This window comes from Lotus japonicus, chromosome 3 (genome assembly GCF_012489685.1).
Source record: "Lotus japonicus ecotype B-129 chromosome 3, LjGifu_v1.2".
NCBI classification, from domain to species: Eukaryota; Viridiplantae; Streptophyta; class Magnoliopsida; order Fabales; family Fabaceae; genus Lotus; species Lotus japonicus.
In genome coordinates this window covers 89,385,278-89,407,653 of record NC_080043.1, presented here as the reverse complement: position 1 = coordinate 89,407,653, position 22,376 = coordinate 89,385,278, and the positions used below count along the sequence as shown (strand labels likewise).

Below are 22,376 nucleotides of genomic sequence, written 5' to 3'. Positions count from 1 at the left end.
CTCACCTAATATTTTACATGTAAGCTCTATCTCCTTGGCCCCACTTGCCACATGTGCCCTGATTTTTCCTTACCTTATTTCTCCTTAATAAAAAAATACATTTTTAAATTTTAGATTTGATTAGGATTTAGGTTTTTTATTTCTTGATTTTATCTTAATTTATTTTTGATTTATTTTTAGAGTATTAATTAATTTTTATGATATTTTTATTGAATTTTCGGATTTTTAATTAATTCCGGATTTTATGAGTTTTTATTGTGATTTGCTATAATTTGATAGTTTTTATCTATTTTTATTTAGTACATTTTTAAATTTTAGATTTGATTAGGATTTATGTTGTTTATTTCTGTATTTTATCTTAATTTATATTATTATTTATTTTATCTTGCCGTTACAACTACATAACTACATATCATGGATGAGATTTTACTGCTTATCTTTGTTCGCTCAAGCTATACTATTGAGGTTAGACTTTTAAAACTGGTGCTATCCTTTCTAATATGCTAAACGCCTAAACCAATGTTCTAACAATAAATTGATTTCCTTGGCTTCCCTGGAAACATTTGACATGAATTTATCCGTAGGTACAGAACGACAATGAGGTGCATACCTCTTTCTGACTACACTCTCTGATTCTCAGCTAGCTGATGATGAAACATGATTGATGACTCAAGATCTTATCTTGCTCTCATTTCAAGTAAGCCACGAAACATGTGAGACCAGTACTCATTGAGGTTTTTCTCAGTCCATTATATGTATATATTCACCAGATAAGAGATAGAGATGTGTGTTTGGTGTTGCACTACTGTGATGCATATGTATATATTCACCAGATAAGAGATAGAGATGTGTGTTTGGTGTTGCACTACTGTGATGCATATATAGTTTTACTGACTTAGTTCATCAATTCTACATCTATCTATCATCATTACATATATTAAAAGTCACTTTTCGAAGGCAATATTAGATATTATAATTAATCATTGTTCTACTATGGTTCAATTAATCAAACTTTAGTGTGATTGGAAGTCTTGCTTGCATGAGTGTGTAATTATCACATTACGATTTAGTATCAGCATATGTTTTTGATTTGGTTATTATACTTTCAACAACAGTGCTACATAAAACAAAGAGTTGTTTTAGCTGTTCAACAAATATAATGGGTCTAAAATTTCTAGAGGGGTTTTCTTCCATTCATCTTCTTTAGTAGCATGTGATTAGTTTCCCCTTACAAATAGATCTGATTGGTTATGGAAACCACTGGAAGGCCATAGCCAAAAAGTGGCTTCAATTCATTCTTTGGCTTTCATATCTGTCTGCAAATTTGATTGCTATCTTTGCACTATCATAGCTAGATTGATGTTGCACATATTGCTATTATGTTTGGTGGTCTTTAGTCTATCCTACTCTAACATGTCTATCAATCTCACTTCATGAGTTCTTGATTTTCTGTTACTTAGAATGCAGATACGGCTGGAAGCTGCTGATTTGGAAGCAAGTTTCATTTGAATTAGCATGAGTTCATATTAATTCATGTTAAAGTTGGACAACAATCAGGAATAGCACCTAGGATTGCTGTTGATTTGGAAGCAAGTTTCATTTGATTTTTTAATTAGAAATAAATATTTTAATGATTTAAATTCAAAATGTGATACCTTCTTACTTTATGAAGTGCTTTTTTATGCAAGAGAACAGACTCTGGTTGCAGTGAAAACAAAATTTGCATATGATGTTAGGTACTGTGTGGAATTTGTGAGTGTGTTTGTGGATAATTTATAAGAAAAACGGTGGTGATAGTGAGGTAGAGAAATCTGAGAGAGATTTTGATGTAAATGGAGATTTTTCTTTCTTATGAGATTGGACTTTTAACCCTTATCCACACCATTCGAAATTTCCATTACTATTATTTTCGACACTTATGTCACTGACAAATAATAATTAGGTTATGATGTAATGTATATTCTTTGTAATGGAGAATTAAGTAGTTGTTTTTAAGAGTCTTTTATATATAATTCACATGCAAACAGTATGCACTCAGCTATCACTTGAGCACTAGAGCAAGTAAAGGGAGCATACTACGACTGCTTTACTATTCTGAATTTTTTTATCGCAGAAATGCTCCGGTAAGTACAACAAGCTCAAAAGCAGAATAACATGATGAAACTACTAGATATTATTAATGAACCAAACCTTTCAGTTCCAAACTGTCAAGACCTTCGCTAGAAATTTGTTCTAAAGTACGCCCATTAGTACTACTATAAGAGCAAAGCAACATGCTTCTTATATTGGGAGATAGACAAAAGCAGAGGTTGCCTTAGTAAGCTTTCTCACCTGGATCAACAGAAAAAGCAACTGAAACTCGATCGATGAAAGTTGGAATGGCAAGGTTTACTCTTAAAGTCTTCGGCAGGAGGAGGATACAAGAGATCGACCTTGAAGCAAGCAAGGTATGGTGGGTGTCATCATCTTCATCGATATTACCCACCAGATAGACTTGAGAAAAGACTTTCAGGCATCCTGAGAGTAAGGAGAAGCTGGATCTAAATGTATTAGAAAGAGCCTAAAAGCTTTTATATATATGAAGAATATTTTACATGAAAATACTTCTACATAAAAATAAATGTTAATAAGATTTCATCGGAATTTTTTTTTGTTACAAGAAAAACATAATATAATATAGTTTGATGTTAATTTTTTACTACATAACAATATAGTCCACTTTAATTTTTTTGTACAAATTATTATAGGAGTTAAATTCTCCTACGGGAAGAAATATATTTTAACAAGAAAGTACCTTCATTAAGTATTAATTAATGTATCAAATACAATAACAAATTTCGCGGTACATTCTTTTTTTTCTAAGATTAAAATGTGTTCTAAATGCTTTATTGGTGATTCTTCATATCTATAATTTGTGTTATTGTCTTTAGGCTCATGAAGAATGTGCGACTTCATGTTGATATGGGTCAAACTTAGTTTATTTTATTGTGTAAAAAATGAACTCGCATAATCACGTACATAAAGAATCTTTTCTCTTTTTTTCATTGTAGATTAAATCAGCTATTGTTTATTAGCTATCATTAAACCACATCCCCTAATATGTTTTGCATAATTTGAGATTTGGTTAACCAATTTTTTTATTAGTTATTCAATTGTACGAAGTTCAATCTACGTAACATGGGTTTTAATTTAAGAATTTTTGTCCACTTTGCTCATCATTTCATACTCTTCTATTTCATCAGTTGTTTTTTATATTTTTAATGATCAAGGTATTAATTGACCTATCAAATATAATAGATGTATTCCCCGTGCAACGCGCGGGTAAAAAACACTAGTAATGTTTAAAAAAACAATCTTTGTGAAAAAAAAAATTAAAATAATATATAATTTAAGGAAGAACATGTAATTGTGCAGACACTCAAGAGAGACATATTAACATTTTTCTATTTTATATAAAAAAAATTATTTCATTATCTTCTCTTTCTATGTCAGTCAAGATCCATACATTGTGCTAATATCTACATAATTTAAAGAGGATTAAAAGTTGGAGCAAATAACAATCTGACACAGCTTTCAGTGTAAAGCCAAGTAGACAGACCCTTTGGTCCAGTCTGTGAAAGCTAACAACATGAAATGTTTGAAGCACAATAAGAAGATGCTATGGAATCAGAAGGGTCAAGCCAACAAATATGCTGCTGTCTAATGGAACCTTGAAGAGGATATTCACCAACTTACACAGTTTTAAAAAGTCAAAGCTTCATCTTTAAGGACTCAAATTCAGCTAATCACTCCCCCATTAATGCAGAAAGGGTACCTAAGATCTACAAGTCAAAAGCAGAGGAAAAACTAAGGAAAGCATCTTTAGCTCATTGATTGAAAATTTGAAATCCTTCATTCTCTGACACACATCTGTGACAGGTAAGCATCTTAGTGTTTTTTATGTCTAAACAGAACATCCCATGTGGTCATTGTACTTAAAAAAAGTTTCAAAGATGAGATCTACCCTTTATTATTATTCCTTCAGGGATGGTTTCAAGAGCAGCAATAGTGTTACTCATGGGTCTTCTGGGAATGGTTTATCAGGGAACTCAACTTCCCCCTAATGATTCTGCTATTACTCCTGTGGTTTCACCAAGAATCAGACTCAGAGATGGAAGGTACATGGCTTACAGAGAAAGGGGCGTCCCCAAGGAGAAAGCAAAACACAGCATCATCATTGTTCATGGATTTGGAAGCTCCAAGGATATGAACTTTCAGGCACCCCAAGTACATGCCTCAATTTTTTTACTTTTTTTCTGAAAACTTGCTTATATATTGATCTGAAAATAGTGGTCATGGTGTTTGATCAATGGATTTAGATCCAATTAGCACAGTAGCTAAGAATGTTTGCAAGGAAATATGTGGAATAGATTCAAAATGCTAGGAGTACTATGCACAAATTAGTTCATGTTGTAGTTCTGATTAGACACTTGCATAAAACAATAGGTTTGTATTTGTCTTTTTATTGAGCCTTTTTAAAGTGTATTGGATTCTGAGTTTGGAAGCATATTTTCAATACATGAGGCTTATAGCATGTTTGCTATCAGCTTATATTTCCTCATAATCAATTATGGCGGTCAGAAACCACTCATAGAAGCTTCTCTCTAGAATCAATTTTGCATTTAAAATCAACGTAGAAAGATTTCCAAATATGCACTTAGACTTCGTTTAAGAAAGGTTACTTAGAGCAAGCGCTTATGCAAATGCTTGGAAGAGCTTATGAAAAAAGCTATAGCCTACCTATAACTATTATTGAGCTTATTTCCATAAGTTATTCAAATTACCTTATGAATTAAAGTTTATGCTGTAACTTATTTTCAACTTATTTCAATAAGTTTTTCAAACTGCCTTATGAATAAGTGCTTATACGATAAATGCTTATTGACGTAAGTGCTTGATCAAGTTTTTTGCACAAACACACTCTTAGATATGTTTAAAAGTTGCACTGCTACCCATTTAAATATGACAACTAAGATAACATTGACACTGAATCTGCAGGAACTGATAGATAAGTTGAATATACATATTGTGCAATATGATCGAGCTGGTTATGGAGAAAGTGATCCATACCCCAAACGCTCATTGGAAAGTGAAGCACTTGATATTGAAGAGCTTGCAGATCAATTGCAGATAGGATCAAAATTTTATGTGATTGGAGTCTCAATGGGGTCATATGCTGCCTGGAGTTGTCTGCACTACATCCCAAACAGGCAAATTTCAAGCCTCAAAATATGTATTACTATGTTTTCCCATATGAATATCGTTGGTAATTTTTTTACAATAAAAGTGAGTTGAAAGTGAAGTAATTTATGTTTGGATATGTTTAAAGAAAAAAAGTGATTTTTATGAGGTAATGTTATGAAATTCGTTTATGAAATCTCACAATTGATTATTTCTACTGCATAAGCTTCTCCCTGATCTCATAATCTATTCACTAAATCAAATGTTAAACATCTATAAATAGTCTTAATTTCATCACTAGTTCAACATTTTTGCAGGCTAGCAGGGGTGGCTATGATAGCCCCAATCATCAACTATAAGTGGCCTTCTCTTCCTGAGAGTCTGGTAAAGGATGACTATAGGAGGAAATTGGTCAAATTTTCTCTGTGGCTTGCAATCTATACACCTAAACTTTTGCACTGGTGGGTGTCTCAAAAGTGGCTCCCTTCAAATTCTGTCATAGAAAAAAATCCTGCATTCTTCAACGGAAGAGATATAGATATTTTAAAAAGAATTCCAGGGTTCCCAATGCTTACTAAGGTAAATTCCATGTTTCTTTTAACCTGTTTTATGTGAATATAAAATACTAAACAATAAATATAGCAAAAGACAAAACTTAAATACAGTATTATAGGTGCTAAGTATTATCTCATAAATATTTTTGAAGAGTCTCACATATATTCACATATTTAATGCACATAAAGAAAGAGATTGATACAAAAGTCAACATAAAAGAGTTTTCACATGAGATAATATGATCCATTCACCGTATAATACTGTGCATAAATTTTGTCCTATTGTAAATACCTCCTCTATGAAGACAATTGTAATGACTCCATGTTCCCACTTACTCAGGACAAGTTGAGGGACCAGGTAGTTTTTGACACTCTCAGGGGTGACTGGCTGGTGGCATTTGGAAACTGGGAATTTGATCCAATGAAGCTAAGTAGTCCATTCCCTCATAATAAAAGTTCAGTTCATATTTGGCAGGGCTATGAAGATAAGGTGGTGCCCTCTAAAATCCAGAGATATGTTTCAGAGAAACTTCCTTGGATACAATATCATGAAGTTCCTGATGGTGGCCATTTAGTTGTACACTATAGTGGTATATTTGAGGCTATTTTGAAGGCCCTTTTACTCGGGGAAGAAAATCTTTCATATAAACCTAGACCAGCAATATCTGTATCTTGATTTGCCATGATCTCATAGTCTAATATGTTTATTTTTGATTTATTTTTTAGGGGAATGTTAAAGATGTAAAGCACATTCTTTGGTTGAAAGGAGGGAAATCTCAAATATGTAAATTATACACACTTTTAAATAATGTTCATTTGATATTATCTTTTCTTTTTTTCTTTGTTGATCTAAGCTTCATAAAATTAAAGTCTAAGTCAAGTGAAATGAATAGAGAGTAATCAAACTTTAATGAAAGCACCACAGCTGAACACCACAAGTTCACATTACAATACAAGTCCCTTTGCTCTGATCCACCTACAATATTGGAAAGCTTAAAGGAAAAAATAAGAGAAAAATTATTCAGTCACCACCAACAATAAAACATTGGCAAATCAAATTACAAATGGCAAATCAAGAGGCTCCAAACTTCCTGCTGGTTAATTCCATTTTCAGCATTTTTTTCCCCTTGATAAAAATATTTTAGCATTTTGGTAGGTGTGCTAACACGATTCATGGAAGCTAACATTGAACTTGTCATGACACTATAAACTCCACAAGGAGTCACCGGCCAGAGTATTACGTGAGTGGTGGTGACTGAAGGAAAATAAAGAGGATGATGAAAAGGGAATGTGGATGGTGGCGGCCGGTGGTGGCTGCACATGGTGCGGAAGAAGTGAAGATGAAGAGAGGGAGAAAAAAAACACCAAAAAAAAAAGGAAGAGAAAATTATACATAATACATGTTTGAAAATCATTCTAGAATTGATTTTAAAGTCAAAATCAATTATGGGGAAAAGCTTATGTAAGTAGTTTTTAAGTGACATAATTGATTTAAAAAAAAAGTTGATACAAACAATGTTGATAGAGGATAAACTCTCTCATATGTGTAATTGTCAAAATTTTGAATTTGAGTTAGTCCTAATTCGAACTATAGTTACTTAGCAAAACATCTCAGTGAGAGATGAAGCTTGTAGTCGCGTCTAAAGAGAAACTCCAAAAAAAAACTTCATACCATTTTATTAGAAGTTGATAAGTGTTGTGCGAATGATCATGGGCCTACAATGGATGTTCTAGAGCATGTTACCTTTGAACTGAAGAAAACTTATGTGAAATTTATGGCGGTTATAAAATGCCACGACTGTATTTTATAATTGTATTTAAAACCCGTTCAGGGTTTATGACTATCTAAAACTACCACAAAACCCGTGTACGTCAAGTATTATTGAAATGTGCTAGAGAATACATATGTTGTTTATATGAACAATTAAAACACGTAAAAATTTAACTCCCGCAAAACAATCTTAGGATCTTGACCCTAATCCGCTGTGTTGTTCAGAGCTGAACCTAACCAATCTTACCAAACAAAATAGCATGGTTCGTGGTAGAAGTGAAATCGAATCAACTAAAGCTTGATTTAATAATATATAACAATTTAAGAACTAGTTATTTATCGACTTACACAAATGACAACCAGGGCGCGTACATGAAGTAACACAAGTGATTCTAACTTAAACAAAGATCTCTGTTCCGGTATAGAACTAAAGAAGCAGGGCTAAGCAAATCAGAGAGCGAAGAGAGAAAGAGAGAAAGTCAGAAATTGGGTAAAGAGTTGGATCCCCCACCGCTTGAGTGGTGTCTCATATTTATAACATGATTTTGACCCGCTTGGGATCATGGGTCGCCCGGACCAATAACTGTACAAATAATGAGAAGCCCAATACATCATAAAGCTGATACGCCCGTATCAGTACACAAGCCCACAAGACACCAAGTCTTAAAAGCTTTAAGACGAAGTGTGTCTTCTTTTCGAGCCCACAAGTAATCAACTCACCCAACACTAGACAAAGACTAACAAGTAATTGACACGCCCAAAATGTGCAAAGGAAATAATGGGCACACAGGCTGCAAAATTAAAATTTAAAAGACATAAAAGCTAAGTAGTCATTCCTTTGACATTTCAACTTTTGCTGATACTTCTTGATCTTTGTGTAGCGCGTGCAAGTTGACCCAAATCGTCTCTTCGCATCAATCACAGCCTCACTGTCATTATCATGATTAATTTTCTCTTCCCCTAAACCATGATCACAACCTGCTCTCATAATACCACAAGTAATAATGCACAATAATTTGAAACTTGAACAAAATAAAAATTAAAGACTTAAATGTAAATCAATAATATGGAACACACTTACTTCACATCGCTTGCACATTCATCTATGCTCAGTGTAGTGTATCCTTTGTAAGATGAACTTTATCATAGAAAACGATATTGTTTAATATCGCCCAAAGGACGATATTGTTTAATATCGCTCAACTAAAGAGTTCGAATACGACTTTTCATCAGAATCATCCCGCCTTTCTTTACTGTATATAGTAAAATAACTGTGAAGCAAATCTCATAGAATTTGTAGAGTTTTATCTCAATCAACTACTTTGGAATCATAAGGCCTTTGTGTATATAACTTAGTCAAAATTTCTCATTTCTTGACTTAGTTATTCATGGAAATCAAAGTCACAATATTTGATTTCATTAATATGCTCGCGTGGAGACTTGTGCTTAGTTTGGACAAGCTTAAATCCAATTTAAGGCTGTGCTTATGAATTCGTGGTCAAATGCTCTTGTTTTAAGAGACTTACTCTTTCTCAATTGTCTGACGTCGCCCAATTGATAGACCTTAGTTGATATGTTTCCGCCATGGGAACAAATAAAATGTTACGCCCTTGAACATTTTTTAAAAGGTTATGCTTCGTTAAAAACTCTCCCGCCTGGGGTAGAGAAAAGAGTGCATACCTGTTGCTCCTTTCTTTTTCTGTACATAATGTTTTATGCTTTGACTGTTTTTAGTCAACTCGTCACCTTGTTAGCATAAGATATGATATAATATAACACATTGACAATATCAAAGCTATTTGTTCCCATTCATGACAATTTTCAATTTAATTGATGATTCTTTCTTACAACTGGCCAAATTGTAAAAAGAAAGAACAATTAAATTGAAGGGTAACTTTGCACATTACGTTAGCAAGTTTGCAAACATTAATCTGTCATCTCTCTTATTCACTGAAGTTTCTCACTTCCCACTACTTGAGTAGTAATACGGTTTGAAGAACAAAATAATCACCTTCTCTATTTAAAACTGCAGCTTATCAATAATCCATCTTCACATATAAATAACACACAGTGGGTGGACTAAATTAATTTTATAAAATAGTTACTCTAATCACTTTAAAAATGGATATAGAAAATTAGTAATGCACCTTACCAATAAACTGACTGTATACCCAAAATGTTTTAACTGCCACGCCCACTTTGAAAAATTTAACCACTGCTCCACCCAATGTTTTAATTTTCACGCCCAAGTAAGAAAAACTAACCTCCATCTCATTTTATTGAAATTAAAAATTGCAATAACAAAACATAATCCTAACACTTGCACTCACTTGAAAAGTAGACACTTGCACTCTTTCAAAGAAGAATTTCGACACAGGAACAGTTCAAGCATATATATACAGACATCATGTATGTCACAAACTCATCATATAAATGTATCTCGAGAAAGAAAACATGTTTTAAGCACAGATCTTTCAAAAACAGTGTTGGAATAAAGATCCTTCAATCAACCAAGAATCAACATTAAAAGAAATGGAGTCAAAGAACCTGATTTACGGACAGCAATGAAGCAAATCAACTTTGCCATGAAGGGGCTGATAGGCGAATCAAACTATGGTTTACAGCGACCAAATCGCGCAACCATGAAATTCTCTCCGTGAAGGACACTTTTGAAATTCACCGACACAGATGTCATATCTTTGCGCCTTTGAAACTTTGGAAGGGCGGTCCAATTTGCGTCTAACTTCACTTTCCGCAGGTGCTATTGTAAGGTTCATAATCAAATGTAGCTCGCCCTTGACATTATGAACATTAATAGAGAAGTACTTAGCACAATTAAGTAAAAGAATTAACTAATGACTAATTATCAAAGCATTAATTTCAAAATGTAACCAGTGTCCTTAAGATATTCACTTTTCCTGTATCAAAGACAATTTTTACAGCCTACTCTGCCACTTTCTTTCATTTGGCCAAACTCATGGCAAATCATACTTCAAGGCATAAATAGCAGAAACAAGCAAATCATGCTTTGAAACACAAGCAACAGAACTAGAATAAGGGCAAAACAGGTAGCATAGCACACAGAGCTTCAAATAACAGGTTCAAAAGTTCTCTAATTTTTCCTTGTGCAACAGGAAAACAGATATATATAACTTAGAAATCAATCCAGGAAAGCATCCTTTAGAAAGTATTCTACCACAGTTCATGAAATTAAGCCAGAGGGAACCACAAAAACTATTTGTCATTTACGGTGGGCGCCAATGTTCCGGTATAGAACTAAAGAAGCAGGGCTAAGCAAATCAGAGAGCGAAGAGAGAAAGAGAGAAAGTCAGAAATTGGGTAAAGAGTTGGATCCCCCACCGCTTGGGTGGTGTCTCATATTTATAACATGATTTTGACCCGCTTGGGATCATGGGTCGCCCGGACCAATAACTGTACAAATAATGAGAAGCCCAATACATCATAAAGCTGATACGTCCGTATCAGTACAATCTCTAATTTAAGTTCATATATATATATTATGTAGGAAAAGTTATCCATTTTAGGTAAAAAGATGTTGGTATGCTACAATATATGATCTTAGTCACTATTGTCGAGGTTGGATAGCCGAGTTAAAAAACCAAAATTTTCATTCTTACTTTACCGTCCCGCGTTAATTTCGTTGTTATGTTCTTCCAAGAATATATAATATAATAGTGTGAGAATGTGATTACTGATTACGCCTCTTTCTTAATCGAAATTCTCAAGCTTGATCCACCATTGACTTACTTCAATTCCAATTCCAATTCCAATTCAAGGTAATCATCAATCTTCTTCTCTTCCTTCTCCTTCCAATCAATTCATCTCAAAACCCCCAAATTCGCTGCTCTCTCTCTCCTAGGGTTTCGCTCTCTCTCAAATCCCCAATTCACCTGCTTCGGAAATTATCAATTGATCCTATTTTGTTGTCTGCATTACGTTGGATTCTTCCGAGTTGCTTTGATTTTCTTGTTGGTTTTCGGAATTTAGTAGAATTTTCAACTCAATTTCCTGTTCTTCTCATCTTTTCTGACAATTTGGGGTTTTCGCATTGGAATTTGGTATTTTAGATCCCTTGAAGTTAGTGAAGTACATTGGGTTTTGTTATTCTAAGAATCAAAGCTGGTTAGTATAAGATTCTAATGCTAAGTAACTTTTATGTTGATTCTAGAAGCTGGAAAACATAGCTTCAAGTTAGTGCATTAACATTTCTCTCTTGAGCATGATTTAGCATAGCGTTTTTCTTCAGTAATTAGTTACATACTTCGGCTTGTACGATTCTGATGTATATCGATTGTGCTGAGCTTTATGTGAGCTGGGTATAGTTTTCTTTGTAGCAATTATACTTTATCTAGCTGCTTTACTACCTTATCTTGATGTAATGACGCATTTAGTAAAATCATGATATGCTTACCTCTGTGCTGTATCATCGAATTGCTGCCAGGAATTTGGAGGCTTTCTCTTGACCTGTGTTCCTAGCTTTTGAAAGGTCAGCACTTAGCGGCTTAATGTTGAGTTCTGGAAATAACTTAAACAGCAGCAGCGGCAGCGGGGCAGCAGATATGCCGCCCTTGCCCCAGTGTTTGCCACTAGATTCGATTACGGTAGGACATCAGAAATATACTGGAGAGCTAAGGAAGGTTTTAGGTGTTTCTGCTGGAAACACATCAGAAGACCATTCTTTTGGAGCTCAACATCCTAAATCAGTGGCCCCAGGAGCCTCAGGGGAGCTAAAGCACTTAAAAGAAAGTGTACAAGATGCCTCCAGAAAGGCAAGGTATAAATGTTATTTCATCCTTATTTCCTTCAACATAGTCTATAGATCTGAAGAACTTCATTCGTAAGGCTAAATGACTACAAAATTTAGGATGACTAGGTCAATTGTGATATGCATGGTCTAATTTTCTTACTGTTGGTCTTATGATTTTATATGAGGTGTTAAGTGGTGACACAATATTAACCATGATACAGCCAATGTTAAGTGACAGTTATGTGAAAATGATGTAGTTTTACTAGTTTCCATAATATTCATATGATGTAGTTGCCACTGGCTTCTTTCTCTTGTGATTCTGTTCTGTTGTAATTTCCTTTTTGGATGCTGGGGTTTTTTATTATTATAATCACCCTTGGGGTAAGTAAAATACTTGTGAGTACGTAATATGTTTCTATCTACTGTAGAAGTGTTAGTTTCGGATGTAGTTCGTTCACCTATTCCTAATAGAAGTGTAATATGTTCATCAGGGATAGATCCAAAATGTTTCGGGAATATATATCCAAATTGGATAGGTTCAGGGAGGCCTCAAACTCAAAGAAAAGACAAAGGGCTGATACATCAAGTGACAGGGGAGGTGGAGTAAACTTAACAAAGATGGGTAGCCAGATCCACAAAACCCCTAATGATAGTCTGACTCAGAGATCAGAGGTCAAGACCTCAAATGCAATGCTGAACAAGCGAATGCGCACGTCAGTAGCAGATCTGTGGGTGCGTATGTGGTGCACTATTCTTTGTCTGTATATTGCGAGATGGAATGTTTTAGACCTGCTTGGTTGCAGAGTATTGTTCTATGTATTATTACAGGTCTTTTAACACAATGGAGTTTCAATTTTGTCAAGGGTGTAACAAGAATGCATTATACACATACTTGTTTACACGTTTAGATTTTTAAGCTCCTATTTTATCTCAAAGAAATGGTTTAAAGTTTCTTTAAGCCTAGTTCAAAGTTCAAACACTGGGATGAAATCATTAGAGTCATATCATTTCACTGTCTAAGTAAGGCTGTAATAACAAAACATAACACAAGATATTAAAATTGGACAAATGTTCTTTATACTCTGTTTTCCTCTATAATCTTAAGACATAGTTTAGATATCTGAATTTCTGATAATCTGTTTGTGTGTCCATTTTCATTCTTTCTTCATGACTTTGTTCTTTTCATCATGCTGCTCCCAGGAGGAAAGTAGGTCTGCTGCTATTGGAAGGCAGCAGATGCCCACAGAGAAGGATGGAAATTTAATTCAGACACTTGGTGGGGGCTCTGTTCAAAATGAGGAGAAAACTCGCAGATTACTTGCTGGAGGTGAAGGATTGGATCATAAGATAAAAAAGAAGAGGTCTGTTGGAGCTGTAGGCAACAGAGTTATAACTGGTGAAAGGGACATAAAGCGAGCTACTATTCCAAAGACAAATACTGATTTGAAGACACGGCTTTATGATGCTCAGGGTTTTAGGTAGTATTTTTGGTCTTTTTTTAAATTGCATGGTATATTTTTCAACTGTAAGGTTAATTGTAGATGAAGTGTGTTGGAGGCATTTTAGGTCTTTCTGCAGATCATATATGCAATAATTTCACTCTTCTATGTTTTAGACTGAGGTGGTGATGCCTTGCCAGCACCCCCATAGGTGCACCCATTGCGTGTCGCAATGTTGATACTTGTGCTGCTTATATCATCTGTGTCGTTATCTGGTTCATTCTGTATTCTGTTGCTCTTGCTTCTTTTTCAAAGCATTACATTGTTTCTTGTTTAGAACACTGTTGAACTTGCATCCTCTTAACTGGCTGTTAAATAGAAGTGGACTCTCTGGACAATTGTCTGTTCTGTTTTGTTAAATTAAATCTTTTGTTTTGCAGGGTCTTGAGGAAGCTTTGATGTACCTTTCTTTCCAAATTCATGATTGTTAAGATTAACTTCCTTTTACATGTAATTTAGATGATTTGAATGATCCCTTGAACGTGTAGCTTTTACCGTTTGGAAAATTGATTAGCTAAAGAAGTCATTGATATTAAATCCAGATTCTAGATACTAATGATATTCCCCTTTTCTGTTCAAATTCAGAATTTGATCAAGAAGTACTTCTACTGAACTTGACCATACGCTGAAAAATTATTGATGGCAGTTTAAGCTTTAGAATACATAGAAGACTAGGCTTTCAGTTTGTTTCTTGTAGTGAAGTTATTATATATATGGTTTGCAGTAATGCATCCAAGAGAGAGCTTGTTAATCATAGATGATAATGATATAATATGAATGATTGTCATTGTATGCCTCTCCGTGTATTTCATGTAATCATCAAGGTTAATGATGAGCAATTTGCTTCATTGCTATAGGTTGGACTCAGCTTGAAAGTTCCAGTTTTTAATTACATGTATGTTTGCATGTATGGTGCCCTTGACTAACCTATTCTAAGTTTGTAACCATCATGAAATAAAAGTTTCTCTCAACATTGTTGTTTTCTTTCCCTGCTAGTCTGTTCCTCCAGTAGTTTATTTTCCTCTTAAAATGTATATGCTGTTTACTACACTTGGGCAGCTCTTCAAATATCTGGTAGTCACATCACATCATTGTCAAATGCTTTGATTCAATTTTAAATATTGAACAAAATAGAAACAATAAATATATTATATTAACAAGCTTATTGTGGTGCAGATTGAAGGCACTTGCTGGATCTAGTGGAAGCAACAAGGCTGAGAGCTTTTCAGAGCCTACTAATACAGGTGTGCATTCAATGCTTACTAGTGAGCAAGGTGTTTCTTCTCTTCACAGAGACCACATAGCTGAGCAGAGAGTTGTGCTGAAAAGAAGCAACAGGTTTGAACATATCTTTACAATGCTGTGGTGTTAATATATTTTTACAGCCTTGTTGCTTTAGCATTCAATTTTGTTAAATGTTGATGATTCCATAATCAGGGCAAACACTCAGGAGGACCCTGCGAGCAGCCCTAACACACTAATTAAAACCAAGGCATCTCGGGCACCAAGAACGGGTTCGGTTAGTGCGCTAGAATTGTCTAACATTCAACCTTCATCTGGAACTTTTCCAGGTTGGTAACAGCTTTTAAAATCCTGAAGTCTCTTAAGTTGGTATTGTATATAGCTAAAATCTTACAACATCTATAGGTTCTTCTATGCATCCAATGACCCAGTGGGTTGGTCAGAGGCCACCTAAAAATTCACGCTCACGAAGAATGAAAGTAGTTTCTCCTGCCTCACGCAATCTTGAAGTTCAGGTCTCATCTGAAGGCTGTCTGACTTCTGATTTCAGTGTTAAAGGTTCTTCTGTTGGCAACAATGGATTTCAACTAGCAAGCAGTGTAGACAACAGTACTCCAAAATATAAAAGAACACCTGATGATATTTCATCTCCATTTGGACTATCTGAAAGTGAAGAATCTGGAGCTGGGGAAAACAGAACACAAGAGAAAGGAGTGAATGGCAGTGACTTTGCTGTGGCTGTTGATAAGGATGGAGCTTCTATATTACAAAGGAGGAAGAATAAAATACCAACAGATGAACCTGGAGATAGTGTGCAGAGACAAGGAAGAACTGGAAGGAATTTATCGTTAACAAGGCCCGACCTTCCTCCAGGGAGGGAGAAGTCAGAGAATCCACCAATTCTGAAGCCAGTACTAGAATTGAGGGCTAATGATAAGAGTAAAACGTATGTTGATTTTATTTTTCTCTCAAGTTTATCCTTTCTCCTTCCGTTAACCAAAGCTGTTATCAATTATCATACCTTTTGTTGAATGCAGCAAATATGGGCGCCCTCCTACGAAAAAGCAGAGAGAGCGTAAAGTTTCGACTCGTGTAGGGAAGCAACTGATCATTGGTTCTGAATTTGGAGGTAGTGTTGATTTCGGAAACTAAGCTTTAATTGTATGGGGAAGTTTAGTTTTGTGGGGTGGGTGCCTAAATTCCTTCACATTTTAGTGTGTTGGTTTTCCCAACTTGAATATTTTCATATGTATATCTCAAACGGAACTATTTAGGCATTTAGAGGCTTGCATATCAAATCAAATACTTTTGAATAGTTATGTATATCAATATATATATATATATATATAATATTTATCATTCTACCTGGTCCAGATATCTCATGTTCTTGCATTAAATTTATTTTTCTTTATTTCTGGTATATTTTTATAGTAAGAATAATATATAGTCTTGTAATATTATATTCTATATTTGCTTTTAGTCATGTTTTCCCACATTGCCAAAATAAAATATGACTTTCTACTTTCTAGGTGAATCTGATGATGATCGCGAAGAATTAGAGAAAGCTGCAAATGCTGCTCGTAATGCTAGCAGTACGCACTTGAACCATTTTACCTTCTTTCCAAATTGCTGCATATCTTCCTACTGTTATTGCCTATGATATTCAATTTTATATCTCACTAGTTTGCTGTCTTATTTTATGTAGAACTTGCTTGTTCGAGTGCATTTTGGAATAAAATGGAGTGTATTTTTGCTTCTATCAGCTTGGATGATGCATCTTACTTGAAGCAACAGGTAGTAACTGGGTCTTGAACAGGCCATGCTTTTCTGGAAATGTGAAGTTATCGATTTATTCTCAATATGTTGAACAGTTTCTGACGTACTAGTTTTTGGTTTATTGGTTACTGAATCAGCTCAATATTGCTGAGGAATTCAATAAAAATTTATCTCATATGTTTGGGACAGATCATGATATCTTGGTAAGTATTTAGGATTGTACATAGATTGCGATAAATTTATTTTCTGAAATATATGTGGGAAATGGAACAACTTAAATATGAGCTAATCCTTTTGAGGAATGTTAGTAAGTAGTAACTGGTAAATTTTCATTTCCTCAGGGTGTTGTTATAAATAACAAAACCACTCAAGGTTCAGAGGAAAGAAAGAGAAGCCACTGTGATGAAGAATCAACTAAGTGTGATGCTTTAGATGGGAAGAATGAAATGGGAAGATTGGACAAGGTTACCCCATTATTCCAAAGACTTCTTTGTGCTCTTATTGAGGAGGATGAAAGTGAAGAATCATATCACCAAAGCGAAGGAAAGAATATATCTCGACAGTGTGCTAGTGATGATTCTCACTGTGGTTCTTGTAATCAAATTGATTTTGAACCCAAAGATCGGGATAGAATGGACTCTGAAGTTGAATCAAAGGTGGATCTTCAAATTCAGAAAAATTGCATGTTGGACAGACTATCTTGTGATAAGAGTACCACATCCAATACATTTAGGTATCCAAATACATCCAGTTCCTTGCAAAGCACTGGAGTTTGGCAGGGAGATGAAGAACTTTCCCTTTCAGATATTACACTCACCAGTGAAATATGTTCAAATGATCTTGATCAACTGCAGCCTGCTGAAATAAGTGTTCCTAGCTTTCCTTCTCCTGATGGACCGTATCAGCTGATGTCTCTGGATGACAGGCTGCTGCTTGAGTTGCAGAGCATTGGCTTATATCCTGAAATATTGGTAGGCTTTTATTTCATATATAGAATTACAAATGTCAGTTATTTGAAGCTTACTATATTTAGATTCATGGCTATAATCCCTGAACTTGCTTTGGTTGGTGCAGCCTGATTTAGCTGAGGAAGATGAAGCTATAAGTCAAGACATTGTGAAACTTGAGAAAGAACTATATGAACAGGTTTGCACTGCTACGTTTGTCATTGATATATTTTAAGCATATTTGTCTTATTGGCCTCTAATTTGGTCCAATCTTATATCATTGTCCCTTATTTTGATTGACCAATAGAATGGGAGGAAGAAGAAAAACTTGGACATAATTGACAGATCTATTCAAAAAGGGAGGGATATGGAAAGGCGGTATGTTCTGATGATGCTTTGCATGTTTTGCTTTTGATCCTTCTTTATATTCTATTTATTTCATGTTACAGATCATGTCCTCATTTCCTCGTTATCTTGCCAGCATTCAGGATCATGACTTCCCATTTATTGAGTTTGTGCTGAATATGTTATTGATTCTTATTAAGATTAATGTGCTTACTGTGTAGGAATATTGAGCAAGCTGCCTTTGACCATCTTACTGAAATGGCTTACAGAAAGAGATTGGTAATAAGCTTTCCTTTTCCAGCCTTCATTGTATTCTTTTTAAGATCTGCAAACTTCCATTTTTATGGTTATAAAATTTCATCTTTTTTATAATACTTAATTGCACTTGTTTGGACCTTGTTCTTAGTCTCATACAGAGCATCATAATTGGTTACACTGCTGACTCTGTTGACTGTTGCATCCTGGCCATAGGTATTATGGTGCTAGGGTTGGCTTCTTAAAGCCTAAATTCTTAAAGCCAGTCTTTTGTCAGGCTTAATTTCAATGCAGGGACTGATTTCCTGCAGGCTTAGTCGTTTACACCTTATTGTCTTAGCAATCCCCTTCTTAGTCTAATGGGAAAAAGTGAAGTATTGGAGTGCTATTACCAAATGCTCTTATTTAGAACCTATGGTAGATTTAGAGAGATGCAATTCAAATGCTGTTGGTTGTCAGTGTCTCTTTTTTTGGCCGAGATATATCGTTCAGTAATATGTGTCAGTTTTTAATTGACTAATGGGTGAAATACTGTGTACTTTGGCTTTCTGCCCCTTTTATAGCTTTCCTTATTCAGCTTATGCTGGTCATATTTTTCTGAGTCATAAACGCAAGTAAGGTCTCAAATTGACTAGAGATATACCAGTGCTGTTAATGGCAGATGGCGGACAGCCAAAAACCCAACATATTTGACAAATAAAGATGGCCGATGGCGGACACCAACAGACTATGGCAGGATATCGGCCATGGTAAAAAGCTAAAACCCGTCGTGGCGGATATTTGATAACACTGATATATACTTACAGAAGTCCTTATGGCAATCCTCACTCCCTAAGCTAGCTTTTGAGGCGGAGTTAGGTTTAGCCCAAATTTCAATATGGTACTAGAGGCCACACATGTTGGGCCTCCCGCCAATTTAGAGTTCAAGAATCAACCTGGCCTACGGTTGTTTCACGGCTATTTTAGGACAAATTAATGAAGTTCATATAGTTTCGTAAATATCCCATGATGGGAATAAGGGCATTTCCATAAATATGAAGTTTGTTATCTCCACGCTCCAAATATCCAGTCCTAGGCATAAGGGGTGTGTGTGTGTGTTAAGATCCCACATTGACTAGAGATATGACTGAAGAAGTTATTATTAAGGGTAGCGTAATCCTCACTCCTAAACTAGCCTTTAGGGTAGAGTTAGGTCTAGCCCTAATTTTAAGATGTTAGGATACAGTTTTTTAGGATTGGACTTCAATATTTGTTATTCCTTGTTATCTTATTGTTATAATTTGTTAGTTTGTTTCCCTATTTATTTTGTCCTGTACTAGGAAACCTTGTATATAAATATTTTACTTTTGCATCATGTTAATTATCAATCAATTATTTAGAATACTTCCAGTTTCAAGAGGAAACAACTTCATTAGTGGTTTGAAGTTTTGAACTTTTTCTCTGTTATTTTCATGGTTAATTTTGATCTACTTCAGATTCCACCCTACAATCCTTTTCTATTTCTTTGCTGCCTTGTTTCCTATGAATTCTTACTATTTTCTATGATGATGGAGGTGGCATGATCATATTCACCATCTTCTGTGTGATAAATACTCACAAATAAACAACTTACGTGAATTTAACGGTCTCTTCTGATAATCAATTTAGTTGAATTGTGGGTAGGGGGTTACAATTCAAAGGTCACTGGTAAATGGTAATATTACTTTAATGGATGATTCAAGGCATTTTGTGAGTCGTAAATCAACTTCAATTTTGGCAGGCATGTCGTGGAAGCAAGAATTCAAAAGGTGCTGTTCACAAAGTGCCAAAACAAGTTGCTTTGGCTTTTCTCAAACGCACGCTTGGAAGATGTAAAAGATATGAAGAAGCTGACATTAGCTGCTTTAGTGAACCTACCCTACAAAATATCATGTTTGCCCTCCCTTCACGTGAGAGTGATGCACAACCTGGTGATTGCATTGTTTCTGGAACAGCCAGTAATACATGTTACAAAGCTTCTCCTCAAATTGAAGTCAGAAAATCAGGTATTTCAAAAATATGCTTTTGCTTGTTCTTGTAATGGTGTCAATGGATGTGTTGTTAGTTGTTACCCCTTTAACATCTACGCCCTCTCTCCTTGCTTATGCAAGTGCTGTTTGTCTGTTTCATTGACCTTATTTTTGCCGACATTCAAGAGATTTGTCAGTGCTGGTTAATTAATTTTCATTTTCTTCTCAACTTTTGTTGTGTCTCTGCAGGTGCGGTTTCTAGTACTTCTGAGAAATATGATGTCCAGATAGATCATGCAGACAGGGGACTGGTTGATTCTTTTCAAGGTTCAATTCACTCATCAGAACAAGCATCATCTAAGAATGGGTCTGTGTTTATCAAGGAGAAGAAGAGGGAAATGCTGGTCAATGTTGTTGTCAGTGGTTCCTCTTCAAGAGCATCAAAATTTGATGGTGCTGTTCCTGGTGGAGTGAAGGGAAAGAGAAGTGAGAGGGATAGGAACCAGAGCCGAGATCAGACCAGACAAAATTCTATTCCCAGAGCTGGACGCTTGTCACTGGACAGTAGCCAAAATGAGAACAAACCAAAAGCTAAGCCCAAGCAAAAGAATACCGCATATGGACATGATAGGTTTATGGAACCAAAGGAATCTGCTTGTTTACCAATTCATGGTTCTAGTCTATCTGTGGTTGGTAACCAGGACACTTCTCAAGCAAAGGAATCAGCTGACCTTGGGAATTTGCCGCTACCTGATTTAGGTTCTATCGAAGAATTTGGTGTATCTGGTGAGCTTGGTGGGCCGCAAGATCTTAGTTCTTGGTTGAACAACTTTGATGACGATGGTTTGCAAGAGGATGATTGTATAGGCCTGGAAATACCAATGGATGACCTATCAGACTTAATGCTTATGTGAAAGAATGTAACTTATAGACTCTACCTGCAACAGGTATTGTATCCGAAGGAGAATTTGTATGTATTCAGTGAACTTTGTGGGTATGAAGATCTTGATGCTACTTGGGATTCTCAGGAAGTGGATATTTTGGTGGTTGGGAGAAGAATTTTGAACCAATTATAGAGTAAACCAAGTTGATCTTGTGTAGAAAGTTGTATAGAGGAAGTGGTTCAGAGGATCTTCTGCAAATAATGTTTTTGGTGAAATTGCTTCCAGATCCCTTTCGTATCTCAATGATACGAGTTGTTTAGCATCTTGAACATAACTGGTTTTGCTGTTCTGAAGTCCTGGTATTGAAGTGATTTTTTCTTTGGAAAATGTAACTTCAAATATTGAGATTGAAGCTATGTCATTCATTTAACCAAAGGTGTCTATGGATGGATTCTTTTTGTCCTTGCTGTGACTTCAGTTACATGCAATGTAAATAGTACTTCATTTGGGGCCTAAGAAAATGCCTCTCATTTATTCAAAGGTGCCTAAAGTTGGTTTCTTTGTCGACCTTAGCTTACACGATTTTGTTGATTAATGATTTACTATCTTATGGTCAAATAATGTACACCATGCTTGCTCTGTTCTTTCTGTCAGATTCTTTTTGTGGCTTCCCTTCCCATTTGAAAGACTGTTTTGTGATTTCAATTATGATGTAAACAATTAATGCTTGGAGAGTTAGCCATTTCTTCTCAATTATGATAGTGTTATGATATTGTGTGTATTGTAGTCATTCTCTTTTTATTTTATTAAATAGAATCATTTCTTAGGTCAGGTTCATTTTCTTTCAGCTTCCTATTGCCATTTGGCTACACACGCACGCGAAGTTCATTATTATAAAAATATATCGTATCTAAGAGGGCAGAAAGAATAGAACTCAATAAATTTAATTTTCCTTTGTAGCCTTGACAACAACAAGCATAATAACTATTTGAAACAACAAAATCTTCTTTCATTTTAGTATTGTCAAATTGAAGGTTTTTTAGTTAACTATTTGAAACCATTAGTTCAATACTTTAATGTAGTCCCCACTCTCAATCACATAATGACAAAGGGTGTATTACTTTGCT

The 22,376-nt window shown here is 35.1% G+C and overlaps 2 protein-coding genes across 3 annotated transcripts; both read left to right on the top strand.

Moving 5' to 3' along the window:
• Nucleotides 1-3,551: 3,551 nt before the first annotated feature.
• Nucleotides 3,552-6,620, top strand: LOC130747153 (uncharacterized). Its single transcript, XM_057600005.1, has 5 exons — nt 3,552-3,918; nt 4,025-4,266; nt 5,038-5,249; nt 5,538-5,799; nt 6,115-6,620. Exons 2-5 carry the CDS (start codon nt 4,027-4,029, stop codon nt 6,448-6,450), a joined length of 1,050 nt encoding a protein of 349 aa, XP_057455988.1. The 5' UTR covers nt 3,552-3,918; nt 4,025-4,026; the 3' UTR covers nt 6,451-6,620.
• A 4,567-nt stretch (nt 6,621-11,187) lies between these two features.
• Nucleotides 11,188-21,814, top strand: LOC130747151 (uncharacterized). 2 transcript variants are annotated; one of them, XM_057600003.1, is made up of 17 exons: nt 11,188-11,342; nt 12,008-12,340; nt 12,805-13,045; nt 13,514-13,791; nt 14,989-15,150; nt 15,250-15,383; nt 15,460-16,000; nt 16,092-16,183; nt 16,584-16,646; nt 16,760-16,848; nt 16,968-17,033; nt 17,172-17,801; nt 17,905-17,976; nt 18,085-18,155; nt 18,344-18,401; nt 20,137-20,401; nt 20,615-21,814. In XM_057600003.1, the coding sequence occupies exons 2-17, from the start codon at nt 12,072-12,074 to the stop codon at nt 21,277-21,279; spliced, it is 3,696 nt and encodes a 1,231-aa protein (XP_057455986.1). In that variant the 5' UTR covers nt 11,188-11,342; nt 12,008-12,071; the 3' UTR covers nt 21,280-21,814. The 2 variants fall into 2 exon arrangements, with proteins under 2 accessions (XP_057455986.1, XP_057455987.1); XM_057600004.1 differs by lacking the exon at nt 11,188-11,342 and adding an exon at nt 11,382-11,688.
• The last annotated feature ends 562 nt before the right edge of the window (nt 21,815-22,376 follow it).

Bases quoted from the DNA above. Each gene is read 5' to 3' on its own strand.
- LOC130747151 (XM_057600003.1), top strand. From the start codon at position 12,072: ATGTTGAGTTCTGGAAATAACTTAAACAGCAGCAGCGGCAGCGGGGCA. The intron at 15,151-15,249 runs GTTTGAACATAT...TTCCATAATCAG, and splicing joins GTGCTGAAAAGAAGCAACAG to GGCAAACACTCAGGAGGACC. The intron at 17,034-17,171 runs GTAAGTATTTAG...TCATTTCCTCAG, and splicing joins GGACAGATCATGATATCTTG to GGTGTTGTTATAAATAACAA.
- LOC130747153 (XM_057600005.1), top strand. From the start codon at position 4,027: ATGGTTTCAAGAGCAGCAATAGTGTTACTCATGGGTCTTCTGGGAATG. The intron at 5,250-5,537 runs GCAAATTTCAAG...ACATTTTTGCAG, and splicing joins CTGCACTACATCCCAAACAG to GCTAGCAGGGGTGGCTATGA. The intron at 5,800-6,114 runs GTAAATTCCATG...CCACTTACTCAG, and splicing joins GGTTCCCAATGCTTACTAAG to GACAAGTTGAGGGACCAGGT.